At 42.1% G+C, this 15485-nt stretch overlaps 1 protein-coding gene across 1 annotated transcript in view; it reads left to right on the plus strand.

The window, feature by feature from the left end:
• Nucleotides 1-8961, plus strand: part of PTPRB (protein tyrosine phosphatase receptor type B) — a 63828-nt gene extending 54867 nt beyond the window's left edge. Inside the window, exons 33-34 of the mRNA XM_083860370.1 lie at nt 1741-1861; nt 2864-8961. Of these exons, the coding sequence (XP_083716496.1) occupies nt 1741-1861; nt 2864-2886 (144 nt within the window). The 3' untranslated portion in view covers nt 2887-8961. The remainder of the gene's footprint in view (nt 1-1740; nt 1862-2863) is intronic.
• The last annotated feature ends 6524 nt before the right edge of the window (nt 8962-15485 follow it).

Consider the following 15485-nt stretch of genomic DNA (forward strand, 5'->3'; position numbering starts at 1 on the left):
TATAGGAGCTAAACACTCAGGAGCTGATTTAATAAAGGTGTGTTTCGGATGTAGTCTTTACATTTTCCCTCTGAACTGTTAATAAAAGAATGAGAAAAAGTTTGATGGGTCTGTCTGCGGCTTGATACTAATGGAGCTCTTTGCTGCAATTTGGAAACCAGTATCTCAGTAACAGCGTTTTCTGATAGATGTAAAAGTCTCATTTGGGCATAAAGAAAGGCCCAGCTGAGAACACAAAACCAAGGGGTTCCTGGAAATATCTTAATCACAGAAGACCTTCTGTTGGAGGGGGGACAGATTCCCAGCCTGGTCTGGGCGTCTCCAGAGGCAGATCCTCCTACAATTCCCATCATACATAGTCTGCAAAGGCATAAAGACATCTCTGGAAGGTGGCTTTTTTTCCCTGGCTGGAAAAAAGGCAACTACCTAAAGAGCCTGAATTTGACGTATAGACAACTACAGTTGTGTGATACAAAACCTGCCTTTGGCATGAGCTTGACACGTCTAAGTCAAAAGGCAGCCAGATCCACACAAAAAGTCAAAGGCCACAGTACCATCATACTTGACAATATTCAGTCACAGAAAAACAGCAGCAGCAAAACAATGCTCCTGCTTCAGACTCAGCTCAGCATTGTTCAAGACTGCAGGTGTAGACATGCAAAGGTAAACTGTGCATCAGCTCAAAAGGCAGCATGCTACAGCAGCTGTAACCATTCCAGTCAAAAATGGTCTTTTCCGAAGAAAGTCTCCATGCTTGGCCAACGTTCTATCATGTTGGTAGGTGGGGTGCAGGGTTCTGCTCCACAAAGAGAGCAGCTGCATGTGCATAAAAGCAGATATCCTCACTTTGCCAGAGCACTGAGAAAAAGACAGAGCAATGGCTGAAGATGTGAGGGGAGAAAATATGTATACTTATTGGAGAAATTATGTTTTTGAGATAATGTTAAAAAAGTACACCATGATATATAAACATGCTCAGTCTGACTTTTGGGTACTATATTAGACTTACCAAAAGATTATTGTGACCCATGTCATAAACCACAAAGAGTAGCAAAGCATGAAAGTTTAATAATCTATTCTGTCAAGATGGTTTGGTGAGTAGTCAATAGTAAATAACATACGGACCCTCCTTACTTTGGTTGCAAATGTCATCTTAGCTCCATTATATGAAAGGCACTCCAGAGAAGACTTTCATTTGCTGCATAAGCAGAAACAATCTTAGAACTTATACTGGATTAAAAAAATATTTTTTTCAAAGATTTTTCTAATTTTTTCAGAGATTTGTTTCTCATGATTCTCTAAAATATTTTATTATAAAATTCTGTGGAAAATGGCTTTTTTTCAGAACAAAAAAAAAATTCAGGGAATTGTTTGTCTTCCACATGCTTCCCTTTACATATTAATTCTTCTACATATACCTTATACCAAAGGATTCAGAAGTAGTAGCTATCCAGCACAGCACCACATTAAATTGCACTTTACAGTTGCTAAAGCTTTCACTAATGGCATGATCTGTCAAAACATACTGTGTTCGTTTTTATTTTACTGGTATTATTTCTAAAGAGAGGTGATCACAAAAGTTCATGTTCCGAGTGTGAAAAGGAGATTAATTTTATAAGGATATTTTAATTCTTAACACCACCCTTGATTTTGTGAGGGAGTTAGCTTGTAATGTTTTTTCACAGTACAGAAGATTAAATTACAAAATTCCTCAGTGTCTTAAAAGCAAATCTTTTGCAGTGTCAATATGTGTATCTACATCAATGTGTGAGAGATGTGTTAAGAGCCAGAAAACTTCGCAGTGAACAAGAAAATCCCTTATTTCCGATATATGAAAATGTGAATCCAGAGTATCACAGAGGTAACTGCAAGTTTATCAAATTGTAAAATGTTTCAAATGTAGTAGCTCACTGACAGTGTAATTGAGGGGGAATTGTGCTGTTCTTAACCACTGATATGTCTTTACTTCCTGGAATTCATTTGTTCCCTCTGCTCTTTTCATTCTTGCAGTTGTGTCTTTATTTTCTCCATTAGTACTCCTTATAACATCACTTCCTACTCCTGCCTTACCTTTATGCTCTCCTTGTCTCACACTTCATGGTTCCTATGCTGTCAAGGGAACTGAACCCCTTTCCCTGTCATGATGTTGGTTTTACCTCACAAGTCTTTACACTATCCGTAAGCAACTGAGGCCATTGACAGCATTCACTGGGCTCTTCCAGTGAGTCATTCACGGCGTTCAGTTTCTGTCTGCATCACCCTCTTCTGCTGTTGACAATATAGGCAGCCTTGGGAGACTTCCCATCTGCCTTGACTGGAAAATACAGCTGTCCTAGGCTGTGCTCGCTCTTTCTCCCCAGACTCTCCATCCTTGTAGGCTCCTTTTCCTAACCTGTATCCAGTCCCTTGCTGATAAGAGTTGCAGGAGTAGCAAACCTGGAACTAGCACGGCCCTTCACTTCTTCTGCCCATGGCCAGAGGACCAGTGTGTAAGCAGTGGTGACCTTGTGCCTTGGTAGAGCTGATTCTTAAGGAATGTCGAAGATTTTAGGGTCAAGAGAGATCTCAGTAGCTCCACAAATTTGGACATTAAGAATTAGGTTTATATGATAAGAAATCCAAATAATTTTCCCAATTTAGCCTGTAGAAATCAGTTGTCATCAACAGGTAGAACAGGCTCGAAGGAGGCCAAAACCTGAAATATTCAGGTTCCACACATTGAGAGTCCAAGCAGAGGTGGGATCTGATCTTTAGCTGTCATACCAGTCACCTCCCAGTGCTGCTGCCACAAAGCCATCTCTCAGAGCACTGCTTGAATCTGTGTTGATTTACTTTTTCTAATCTCCGTTTTCCTTGCTTTCAGATGCTGTTTATTCAAGGCACTAAGAATGTTATAGATACCTGCTTTTGTGAACACATTTGTTAACTTGGGGTTTTATTTTGGGGTTTTTTATGTATGTATTTCATGCACCAGAAAGGTGCCAGACCTTTTGGTTGAGACTGTGTATAATTTATTGGTCTGGTGATTTTTTTTTAGAGAGATATAATTTAAATGTAATAGATATTAATGTATATAATTGTATTTTGGCATTATGTAAATATGTATTTTTTCTATATTGTTTATATTAATATTATGCTTCAGATAATACTATTTTTTCTTATCACAGTTTTTATAAACTGTTCTACATAAACTATTTTAAATTGTATGACTAACAGGACTGCTGCATTTGGGGCGCTATTGGCATGACATGGGAGAAGTCCTATACAGAGAACCTCATTTTTAAAAGATATTGCAGTGTTTGTGAGATTAAATAAGCTACTATTAAGCAAGGGAACAGTAGTCCTGTATAGAAATTACAATACTATTCTACACTTTAAATTTACTGCTTTTCATCTGACAAAAATGGGAATAACCCATATCACAGTGGCATACCTTTTACAGAACTCATTAACATCTGAGCAAAACAGGGTTCACCTCACTAGAAGCAACTGTTTCAGTCTAGTGTGACATAGTAGAAAAATATCAAACAACATACGCTGCAGTGAAGTCTAGCAGACCTTTCTCCCAACACATACTTTGTGGGTAGACAGGTCACATTCTGATTTCTTTACACTGGTTTAAGAGAGCAGAATCAGACCACAGCTTGTGTCTGTGCACTTTCACATGTGTATAATTTTAATTAAGAAAGGTGTTCAAAGAAACACCTCAGACATTTGTGTTAACAAACCTGTGAGGATGTGAAATCTGGCAACTTCATAGCTCATTAGAAACAATGTGTACCATGACAGCGAGAAAAGTACAGAGAACAGCAAATGTATTAAAACAAAGACATATAAAAGTATATATCTCACAACTGGCTTTAACCTACACTTTGCCCCAAGTGTTGGTATCCTGCAAATGCCACCTGCTTTCACAAAGGGACAGTTTGGCCCCGGCATGTCTGCATAGAAAGAATTCTGCACTGGAATGTTACCTGATGCCACCACCACAGGGGCACTTGAATGAAAAAAGGCTCATCAGGAAATGTAGGCTGGTGGCACTGTCCTGATCATAGAATTATCAAATGTTTTGGGTTGGAAGAGACATTAAAGGTCATGTAGTTCCAACCCCCATGTCCCCAGGCAGGAGCTCATTACTGAAAACATGTGGTGATCAGCAAGAAATATAATCAAAGAGCACTTACCAGGTATCCTGCCCAGCCAAGTGGATTATGCACAGCTTCTCTCTCCTCCTTCAAGGGTCTAAACACTTTGTTCAGCTATTACTTGTCTTTATAAAATGCTCCTCAAACAAATAGTGAAAAGACAGTACACAGTTCCTCTCCATCATGAAAAGAAGGAAGTTCTTCTTTCACATATTATACCCATACTTTTTGTAGAGAAAACTTAGTTTGTCACTGAAGACAAGTGCCTAAATTCCACTTCTGTTTTGGAGAAAAAGAAATATTTCTGAAGGCCTTCTGAGAATCAATAAGTAGCTGAGTGCCTAACTGAGGAACTCCTGTGGCACAAGCAGGACTGTGCACATCCATGTCACTCTTGTTTTCCTAGAGAAGGTAACAGCCTGATAGTCACTCTTCCTACTCCATCTGGAATCTCATCCTTTCTTGACCAAATACCTTTACATCCCTCAGAAGCCACCCTTCAAATCAGCTGTCATAGCTGCTCAGAACATGTAAATTTGGTTAATCTTTTTAGGTGTTTCTAAATGAAAATACTGCTCATCCCTCCTGCTTATCCTCTTTGGCACCACACAAACCTCAAAATTCACCACCCGTAATAGAAACTGAAGAAGAAGGGAACTAGCATTAGAGTGGAAGAAGTTTTCCCAGAGGAAAGAATAAGCAAAACCACAAAGAAATATGCACATTTTCTGCAGATGCCTTCTTTTCTCTATTTCTTTTGCTAGGTGACTACGTTAGCAAGCAAGGAACAAACAAGCATGGCCGCTTTAGATCAGTTATTGATTGTGCTAATAACTGCTGGACTTAAGGCATCATGAAAACTGCTGGTGTGTTGTGTGCACTGCATTTGGTCCTTTCTATTTTGAAGGGGTAGCCGAGGAACGAAGATCACCATGTGTAATGGTTTCACATTCACCTCTCTCTGCCAGATTTAATGCAGTGGTTTTGAGTGTCTGCCATAACTCTGCTGTGAGATAGGATCAGGAGAAAAGCAAAGCAGGCTCAAATCTTAAAAGGGTACAAAGATAGATTTATTAACACACACTAAAAGAAAAGAATGAAAATCAAAATGGAACTTTCAAAATACTCCTCCTCCTCCACCATCTTCTTTTCTTTCTAACAGACAATGTATAAAGACAAAACTCAGAACTCTAGGTCAGCACTACCTACAAAACAGTCCCCCATCAGTCCTTTTAGAGAGAGAAGTCTCTTCTGATTTGTTGTAACTTTCACAAGAAAGAACCAGTCTGCCTGTGGCTTTTAACTTTCACAACAGCAGCTGCCTGGGGGAAAAATCTGCAGGACCTCCCATATCACGTAACCTTTTCCATGACTACATATGGGCCGTGGACTCATGCATACTGGGGTGTCATTTTAAAAATGAACAGTTCAAACACAAAGGATTTCTTCATCTCAGGGAACAGAGGTCTCTTTTCACTTCTTTACTGGCACCAAGGGCTTCTTGTCTCATCTCTCTGTGTTCAACATCTCATGGGATCACAGGATCACAGCTACTAATTCAATATTCACTCAGTCCATCACAAATACCTTTGCTCAAATCCACCAACCTGAACAATCATTCTCCCCAATTCATATTGTCCATGATTTAAAGGGATATTCTAGCATATTACAGTCTGTTACCACAGCTCATAGGAGATTTTCATCCTAGGACCAAGGCATCTTGTCATTTCTTCCCACCTAAGGGGTCTCTTTTCCTTCAGTGACTCTAATATCTTCATATTGTCCTTTTCCTTGTCCCCAGTTTGGCCTTTTTCTCACTTTGAGAAGGGTCAGGGCTTTGTAAGTTTCATCTGTGCAAGGAAAGAGTTAATATCTTGCCCAGGACCTGCGGTGGTGACATGATCTCTGCCGGGTGGCCGAGGGATCTCGGAGTGGCCCAGCTGGTGGATGGCTCTAGCCCACCCCTGGATGACAATCGAGGTGGCCTGACCTAACCCAAGCCCGGAGCTGCTGTCCGGGGCCCAGCAGACATCTCCCTCGGTCTGGCTGGTGCTGGGGTGGGGGGTAGGCTTTAAAGGTAGCTGGATGTTCAGCTGCCGCAGCCCCAGGACACGGCCAGGCCAGAGCCTGGGTCACTCCACGGAGCCGCCACAGGGCCAGTTGTTACCTGCTCCTCTGGCCGGAAGGGAAAGGGCTGCCTCAGACACAGTCAGGGATTTGTATGTGTATTCACAAAGTCGCATCCAGCTTCCTCTATGTGTCACTATCTAGGAATTAGCTTCTGATAGGTCCATGTCCTTTCCAAAACAATTCCAAGGTCCTTACAGGGAATTGTTTTCCTTTAACTAAAAACCAAGCTGTGTTAACCCATGACACCATGTTAGTTCCCAGCAGTACAATTACACTGTTAAGGCACACCAAGTGTACCCTATAAATTACCTCACACTGTATCACTGCGCTGTTTTTTAATGCTGAGGGAAATGGAGCTCACTCAGTACTATGTGATCTGAGGGCAAAAGTCTGATTGTATGCTCTGTATGTGTGTTGTTCGTCATTTTCAGAAAGACACACATCATTCTGCAGTTTATTTTATCATTTTCAGCTGCCTTGTCTACAGAGTTCACAAATGTGTACCCAAAATGATGATGGCATGGCAGCTAGTTTCATCTTTTCTCTCAGCTAATAATGGACACAGTTCATAAGCCTCTTCCTCTTCATCACTTCATAACATGACAGATGACCTTAAACACTCTGGCACAGTGCTCTTGAGCAGCTTTACATTTCTGCCCAAGTAAGTCACACATGAGACTGTACACACGCATTATTGCTCTGGTTCTGCTCTCTAGCCAATTCTGCTCATACGAAACCAGTGTAAATCCACTGAGAAAAAGTAAAAAAAGTATCTATGTAGCATTTTTAATATACAATACCTACTTCTCAGTATAAGTAATTATATTTACTGTGCCTCTAAGCTGAATAACAGGGCTAATGGGAAATTGTTCATGTAACAATGTAAGAATGGATTTGAAGGAGCTGGTGTGCTGAACAAAGACAGCTCTTAAAGGAAAAAGACATCTTTTGAATGTCCTTGATGATGTTCAGAATTCTTCTCTTGATGTTTCCCAATAATAATGTTAGAAAGCAAGGCTAGTGTTGTTGCTGATCCATAAGCTAAGATTTGCACACTTGGAGCCCATCCTTCAAATGTCTGTATTGTCCACAAAGCTACCTGAGTACTTTCATGAAAGTCAACTGGAATGATCGCCTGAAGAAAATACCATTCCACTTCTGAAGCACTTGCAGGGTTGGGCTTTTAGGTTAATTCAAATTTTTGTATTGAAAGTTATTTAATAATGAAAAAAATGTAATAAATATTTTTTAATCTGTGCAATACAATTACAAGATCCACTAGCAATTGTAGGAAAAAATGTATTTTACATAGCTGGAGTTGATAAATGATATTTTTTGTTACTAATGGAACACAAAAGCGAGTGAGAGAAATAGGCGTACTGTGAAGATGTCAAAAAGTGCAACTTTATACATTTTTCTCTGCTGCTATAGTTATTTAGCAATAAATAATGCCTAAAATACCAGAAATATTATTTTGTGCCATAATATACTATGAATTTCCTTTCAATTGTAGAACAGAGAAAAGACAATATGTGAGCTTTAAGTTTGTATTATGTATTGTATAAGGTTATTTACACTTTGACTTTGAAAGCAAAAAGTTAAACACTAGACAGATAGGAGTACGTGAGCACTTAGCTGTGCTTCTCAGCCTGAGATTTAATATATGGACTAGAGGGATGAGAGCAATAGCCATGAAAGCACTCTATCCGCATCTCTCTCCAAGGCCACAGATCAGAGAAATGCATCTGACAGTCAGAGATACAGACTACTACAGCCACATGTCCAAGGAGTGCTTTGGCAGGTGCTTAACATTTATTCAGATTTCTTTCAATATTTCAGACATACAGTTTGTGCAAATAAAATGCAATAAAAAATGACCACCTCTCCCTCATGGCCCTGTCACAGATGTCAGGGCTCTGAAGCTGTGAGCTCTGGGACCTATAATCCCAGGATGCTGTAACTTTTAATTGAAATGAGTGCTCACCCCAGTATTTGGGCAACTTGCTGTAGATCCAGTGCCCTCAGCTGTCTCCCTCATGCTGACAAAATCAAGCTCCTGACCTGTTGGTAGCACCACGATGGCCAAAGCAAACTGATCCGTTATCAGTGACTTCACAGATCAACAGCTGGTTCAAACTGGGATTTTTATTTTTTTTTTTTTTTTAATTTTTTATTTCTATTTTTAGGCTGTCAGGAAATACTGGAGACTAGAGACTAGCTAATTGAGAAAAATGTGGAATTGGGAAACAAACAGTGTCAGTGAATCTGGTAGTCTAGTATCCATGACAGTTTAGTTGTTTCTTGATTTATTTGAAAGCTAAAAAAATACTGTAAGTAACATTAAGAAGCTAAATATATATTGCTCTAGAGCAGGGCAGTACACTCTAGTGAAAACCCCACAATTTTGAAATGTGGCTACCCATAAATTCTTTGCCAGTGCCTGGAGTAAAGTGTCTGAAAAACATCTTCAGTTTGTATTCCATGCTCATATGCAATATAATTACTTATAATTGTGTTCCTAACAAACACTGGGTGAACACAGAACTGTGCTACTATTGTCAATTTAATTTATGCATTTAAGTATATTTTTATATTTTTAGCTACAGTCAATAAATCAAATATATTTGAGTGTATTTTACACATTTTTATAAATACTTCATGAATAAAACATTCTTTTAAAAAATCACATTCTTGTCTTCTGTTTGACTGCCGTTGCATTATGGATTTTGTTGTCCTGCTGCTCAGAGGAAAGGTCGTAAGTGAGTTTGATTTCAATTGAGACAGTCTTCAGAGAACATTAAATTCATCAGAAGCCTCAGCCTGTTGGGGGAAAAGAGGCTGTGCTGTTGCCGCTGGCCAGATTAGTGCCTGTGTGGAGTTCTCTTCTCCTCCCTGGTTTTGTGCCCTCCTTTAATAAGCCATATACTGTCTGGATTATGCAGTGGATATCTGAAACCACAGTGGGTCTTGAACTTGAATGTGTGTTATTTTAGAGACATTTTGCCAGGCAGTTGTACCAATTAGCACTGCACTGCAGCTCCATCACTGCCTGCCCCTTGTGGATGTGAACCATGCTTTTTAACAAATGTATTTCTTCTCCTCCTGCTGTCTACAGTTCTTAAAAACCGTTAGCATAACCATCCTTGTGGGGTCAGGGTACTTGGCAGCAGCGTGCTTACTGCCAATGCTCTGTTTCAGTTACTCCTTATTGATCATCGGAAGTGTTTAAGACAAGTTTATTTAAAAGAAGGAATGATTTATTGACTTGTACTGTGAACTATTTGCTCAGGGGATGTGTAGCAAAGGCTGAGGAGGTGGTGAGATTTTTTCTTTTTGATATAAAAGTTTATCTTTGAGTTCTGGTCTGTCCTAAAACCAATGTAGACACAAAAGAAGTGATGAAGATAAAATAATATACAGTTAATATCTCCACACAAGAGAAACAAGGCCAACATTGTAGACAAGGATAGTTACAAATGTTTTTACAAGGTACAGCAAGGAAACTAAAAAGTCTCTTCTAGTTCAACAAGAGTACAGGTTTTGATTCCTCTTAAAATATCCCCAGAATCTAGTTTTTGACTTTGATATTTTTATATGTGCTTGATTTGTACCTGGGCTTCATACCTATGAGCTGGTAGTTTTGTATGATAGTCATCTCCTGTACCATAATCTGTTTTCTGTCTGTGCCTGTCTTCACTATCAGTTGCTTTATTAAGCCCTAGAAATAGCTGCTTAGACATCTTATGGCAGGCAGGACGTGGCAATGCTGATATGCCAGCAAATACCACAAGTGAAAATTTCAGATGTTTCTAGCCAAGGCTTTGCACATTGCTCTGGTACAATACCACTCCCAACCTGTGGAAAATAAAACAAAAAACACACTAAAAGAAACAACCACAGCAGAAAAAGAGGAGGAAAAAGCATTTCAATTAATTTGTGGAGATGTTCCAAAAGCAAGAGTTCTTCTCCTGTTCCCAGGGTCACTGCTCTGTGGGGCTGGGGGATGCTCTGCGGTGGCTGCACAGGCCATGGGCAGGTCAGGAGGCAGCTGGTGGGGCTGGGCTGGATCAGTCACTGAGCTGCCCGTGGCCTCCCCCTGGAACTGACCTGCTGTTGGATCTCCTCAGGCCAGAGCTGCAGCTTCTTGGGGTCTGGTTCCTGCAGGTGTCTGGAATTGTCTTTATACCCCAGTTGTGCTTACTGCATTGTGCGGAACCTTGCTACAACAAGCAGTTTTCCTTGGGGTGGGAGATGGTCCCAGAGATCTGGAGTAGTAGTCAGCAGCATGGAGCAGGCACAAAGGCACCTTGGTCCAAGTGGGCCTCAAAGCTTTTAAGTCTCCAGGGAAACATCACCTCAGCGCACACAGCTTTGCTGTTGCAGAGGTCCCAGGGCCCCCAAAAGAGGCTAAAATCGTCTTGAGGGCTCTCACTGGGCAGGGTCCCCACTGTCAGCACAGGGAGGGTACACTCACTCCAAGTCCAGTTGCAGGCTGCCCTCCCCAGCCCTCCTGACTCGAATTCCCAGTTGGGAAAGGTGGCAAGAGCATATCCTAGCCAACAGAGTGCTCAGATGGATGCACACAGCTTCAGGGTTCAAGGAGAGAGGAAACTGAGGTAGCCCAACTGGGATTCAGCACTGGTATGGTCCTCCCTCCATGCCGGGGCCTTCAGTCACTGAGCTGTGGGGCCGCAGCACATGCTGTGGATGGCAGAGGCACGTGATGAGGACACACCAGCTCTAGCAGTGCCCCCATCCCAAGGCTTACAGGAATCTCTACACTCCAGAGGCCCAGAGCATTACCTCAGTGCCAAGGGCCAGGCCAAGAGGGTAACAGCCATGCCCTTGTGCAGCAGCCGCCGAACACTAGGCTCCAAGCGCCACTGGCAAGTGCTGCAGCAGCTTGGCCAGACATCATTATACACAGCTTTTTGCACACTCATGCCAAAATCCCTGCCAAATCACACACAGTGTCCTTGCTTGCCTTTGGTGGTTGCTTGCTGATGTGCCAAACCAAACCAGTAGCAGGTAGAGCAGCTACTTCTTGCAAGGATGAAGGCAGAGGTTTCCCTCCCTCCCCGCATTGGTGAGGCCACGCAACCTGGTGGGCAGGGGACACCTGAGACCTGCAATTTTAATCCTCTCAGGACAAGAGGGGGCCTAAACCTGGGTATTTCTGCCCCTACAAATCTTAACCCATTTTTCAATAAGAGGAACTCTTCTTTCCAAAGGACAGGGCAGGTATAAAGGGGTGAGCTGAGTGAATCCCTCCTGGGGGTCCATGTCTCCAGCAGCCCTTTTTCAACCGTTGGATCACATGGATGTTTTCCTATACATCAGTCTAGGCTGGGCTGGTTTGCACAAAGCATTAAAACTATCCGTGTTTTACTAAGCAATGTCCAAGTGCATCCTCATGCATAGGTCCAAAACTTGGGCAGAAGAAAGCTGAAGAGGAGGCTACTGTAACACCTTCATAAAAACCCTTTGGTGGGCTATCAGGAGCATAAATTTAGCTTTGATCTGGTATTTCTTGTCTCTAAATCCTTGTCTCCACTTCTAGCTCAGAAATATTTACTTTGGAAACTCAGTAATAAAAGTTTTAAAAATTAGCTCTTCCCACTATAATCACAAAATCTCTCCCAGTCCTGTTGGATATGTGGGACAAATGTGTCTGGTTTTTGCCCAGATCAAGTTTGAGGCTGTAGTGTGGCCAGCACAGGAAGAAGGCCCTCCGATTCTGTTTTCCATACCACAGAGAGTAAAGAATCTTGAAATTAAAAAAGAGACTAGGGGCATTCTGGATTAGAACACCCAAACTTCCTGGAAAATCAAATACAGACCATATGGCCTGTAGTAAAGCTACCCAAATAGGTTTGGTATGAATGGAGCTACACTGTAAAAACACGGAGTAAAATAATAGGATGCAGAAAGCAAAGTGAAGATGTTCAGAATGCTCCACACATCTTAGCTAGGGAAAAAAAAATCGTACAAATAAAAGACAGCTACAGAAAGGTCCATGTGTTAATTGGAGGCATTTCTCTTGCCTGTCAATGACTAAAGTTGCAGTTATGAAACCACTAGGAGAAAAAGATGGATAGTTGCAAAGGCAATAAAAAGATATATAATGCCCAAAGTATCAAACAGCAGGAAAGATATGCTCAAGATACCACATGTGATAAATGCCAGCATCCTGTTGTCTTATCATTGGATCTGAAAGACACCTGGAGCCAAATTATTTGTAAGAATCCAACTTTGAGAGAATGAACTGGCAGACAAGTGGAATTAATTAATGCCCAACAGTTCTGTGCTAGAAAGGTTGGAGAGTACTAAAAATATCCAAGGAGCCTGTTACTTTACACATTGTACCAATTAGATCTGGTCAGGCTGTGACAAATTTTCTGTAAACATTCTGGTGAACAAGCAACTCCCCTAGCACCCTCCAGCAGTTCCCAGGGTGAAATCTTGCCTCTAAAATGCCAGAGCTTTCAATTACAGAAGTGGAGAAGGAAAAATCAAAAAGAAGTGCTAGCATCAACTATGCTGTGGTTGTTGAACCAAGGCAGGTAAGAAAATTTCAGAAATTTCAGATCCTTGACCTGGCAATATTCTTCACCATGGATTTGTGTTTGCTTTGCTGGGATTAGATCTAAACATCTTATTGCACTGAGTCCCTGAGAGAAAAAAGAGAAAAGACAGAAAATATGGTGAGTGAATTTTTTTCCATTCTTTTCTAGGGAAGATGCATCCATTTCATGGGGGAAAAACACATATTATATCCATACTGTGATGGGAAGGCAGCTAGGAAGAAGGATAAAACCACAAAAGACCTCCAATAGTATTGTGGTGACAACTTTTATTTATTTCCCCTTCTCTATGCAGCACACTGTCAGAGACCAGAAGAAAAAAAAAGCCTGTGAAAGACCATATGGTGTGATCACAGGGGACGGCCTCTGTTGTGCTCTGAGCAGGGGGCTGAGCTGACGAGATCACACAGTGCAGGAGCACACTCAGCTCACCCATGAGGTCCCTGCACCAAGGGGAGGCCCACTTCTCCTTCCTTGCTCAGCCTCGCCAGGGGAAGCCGCACTAGAATTGTCTGCATGAGATCCTGCTGTTCTCAAGGAAGTGGCTCTCTCCTGCCTCCTCCTTTCCACCCCCTGTGCTGCCCACTTTTCCCCACATCTCTCTGCTTGTTGCCACTCAGTGCAGCAGACTGGAGAAGTGACCTGTGTTAAAATTACCTTGTCATCAACAAAAACAAATAGCTATTTTTAATCTCCCCAGTTTGTTCCAGGAGAGAGAGCCTGAGGTTTTTATGCAGCCATGGGCTCACAGGGCATGGGTTGTCAGGCATCGCTCTCTTTTTCTCAGGCCTTTTCCCATTTCCTTAGCCCAGCTGCTCTAGCCAAACATGATCTGGCACTCCAGGTCCCTCCAGGCTGTCCCCCATAAACAAGACTCCACTCCACCTCAGTCCTCAGATTGTCACCTATCCCCATGAGGAACGAGAATGATGGGTTTGAAAAAAAGCTAGTCTAACACTGACTTTCCCACAGGTGCAAGTATAACCAATGGCTGGGTACCAGCCCCAAAGAGAAAGGGACTAGGGAAAGTGAAGGAAAAGCTCTGGATAGCAGGAGGAGGATGGATACTGGTTTGTGCCCTATGTTATGCCAAGCACACAAAAGCCCAGCATGGTGAGACTTTGATCCCTGCATCAACCTTCTCCAGGGAGATAGGGAAGCTGACAGCCTTTTTAGTATGACCAGGTTCCCTTTGCCCCTGAAGTGCCACTTTATGTCTTCAAGTACCCACACACTGAAAGGGAGAATTGCGTCCAGAGGCTTCACAAACAAATTTCCCATTTTTCTCCATATCCTGCCCCCTCTAGTTCGTATCTCAGTAATTAAATTATGCAGCTGAGGAAAGTGATTTGGAAAACAGATGGTGTGCAAGATGCCATAGAATACAGTGGTGCATTTTAAACCTTACAGAAAAGACACAGACTGATTTGGGTGGTATATGGGCCTTGAATTAATTGAACTTCAAAGGCTGCCTGTGCAATGACCTTTAAGCAGAAGGAATAAATGGCCCTCCAGCCTTCAACTTGATACTCACAATTAAGTATCCAAGCTTTTCCATGAACATTGCGGCTGGTCTAATTTGCCACAGAATGTGGAGTGACCTAACCAGGTCTTTGGTAACTGACAATGGTAGGAAATATGGGATCTGGGCAAGATAGAGCCCTGAAGCAAGCATTACAGCCTAGCACAAACCTGAAATGTAAGGGGACAAGACACCAAAAAGAAGAGATCATTAATCTGTGTGAGGCTCTAAGTCCCTTCTCCCCATCTTCCTTATATTTAAGACCATAGCAGGCAAGGCTGGGTGGACAAGCTGCCACAGCTGCTGGCAGCACAAATGCCATGTCCCTACACATGCTGGAGGAGCACGGTGTGGTGGGAGCCCACTGAGGCACATCCAGCAGGACAGGAGAATCGGAGCTCTTTTGTCAGCATAACTGAGGAAAGGATCTGCATTAAAAGCATCTCCACCCTACACCTAGGTGGTAAAAGAGATTGCACTAGCTTGTGCTGGATGAGTCTGCAGTCTCTGTCCAGGAAAATGGCAAACTCAAAATCAAATCCCACCCTCTGAATGATGGAGGTCACCTTATAATGAAATCCATCACAAGAGGAGCTGGGGAGCCCTGCAGCTGTTTCCAGTGCTGAACGTATTTCCACACAAAGCTGGAGGTAATTCTCAGAGAGACTAATAAATCGAACATAAAGAGTTTAAACCATCCAGATAAATAATGGCAGATGTTTAAGGATGGAATAATAGGCAGAAGTATATGTTATGCAGTGCCTGCAGTGCAAAGAAAATTAGTTCAAACTGTGAGAGCATTGTTCAGAGGAACAGTAAGGGATAAAGCAATGGGAGGAAGGAGGAAAAGGGAGGAAAAGCTATCTCCCTTCCCTCAGATGGGTGAATACCAATCCCAGCCAACATGGAAAAATGTATCTTCATTGTCAAGCTAGCATCCAGTGAAAGCAGCAGCAGGCACTGCTGCTCAGTCTCACACCATGGCCTGCACATCTGGTTTCCCAGAGCATTTTTAGCATTTAACTGGGCTGCTGATATGCAGAAACCATGAATTGCTCCATGAAACCTGCATCTTCCTACAGATGTTTCCAGCAAAGGACAGGA

This window comes from Zosterops lateralis, assembly GCF_965231275.1.
Source record: "Zosterops lateralis genome assembly, chromosome: 4".
In the NCBI taxonomy this organism is placed as follows: Eukaryota; Metazoa; Chordata; class Aves; order Passeriformes; family Zosteropidae; genus Zosterops; species Zosterops lateralis.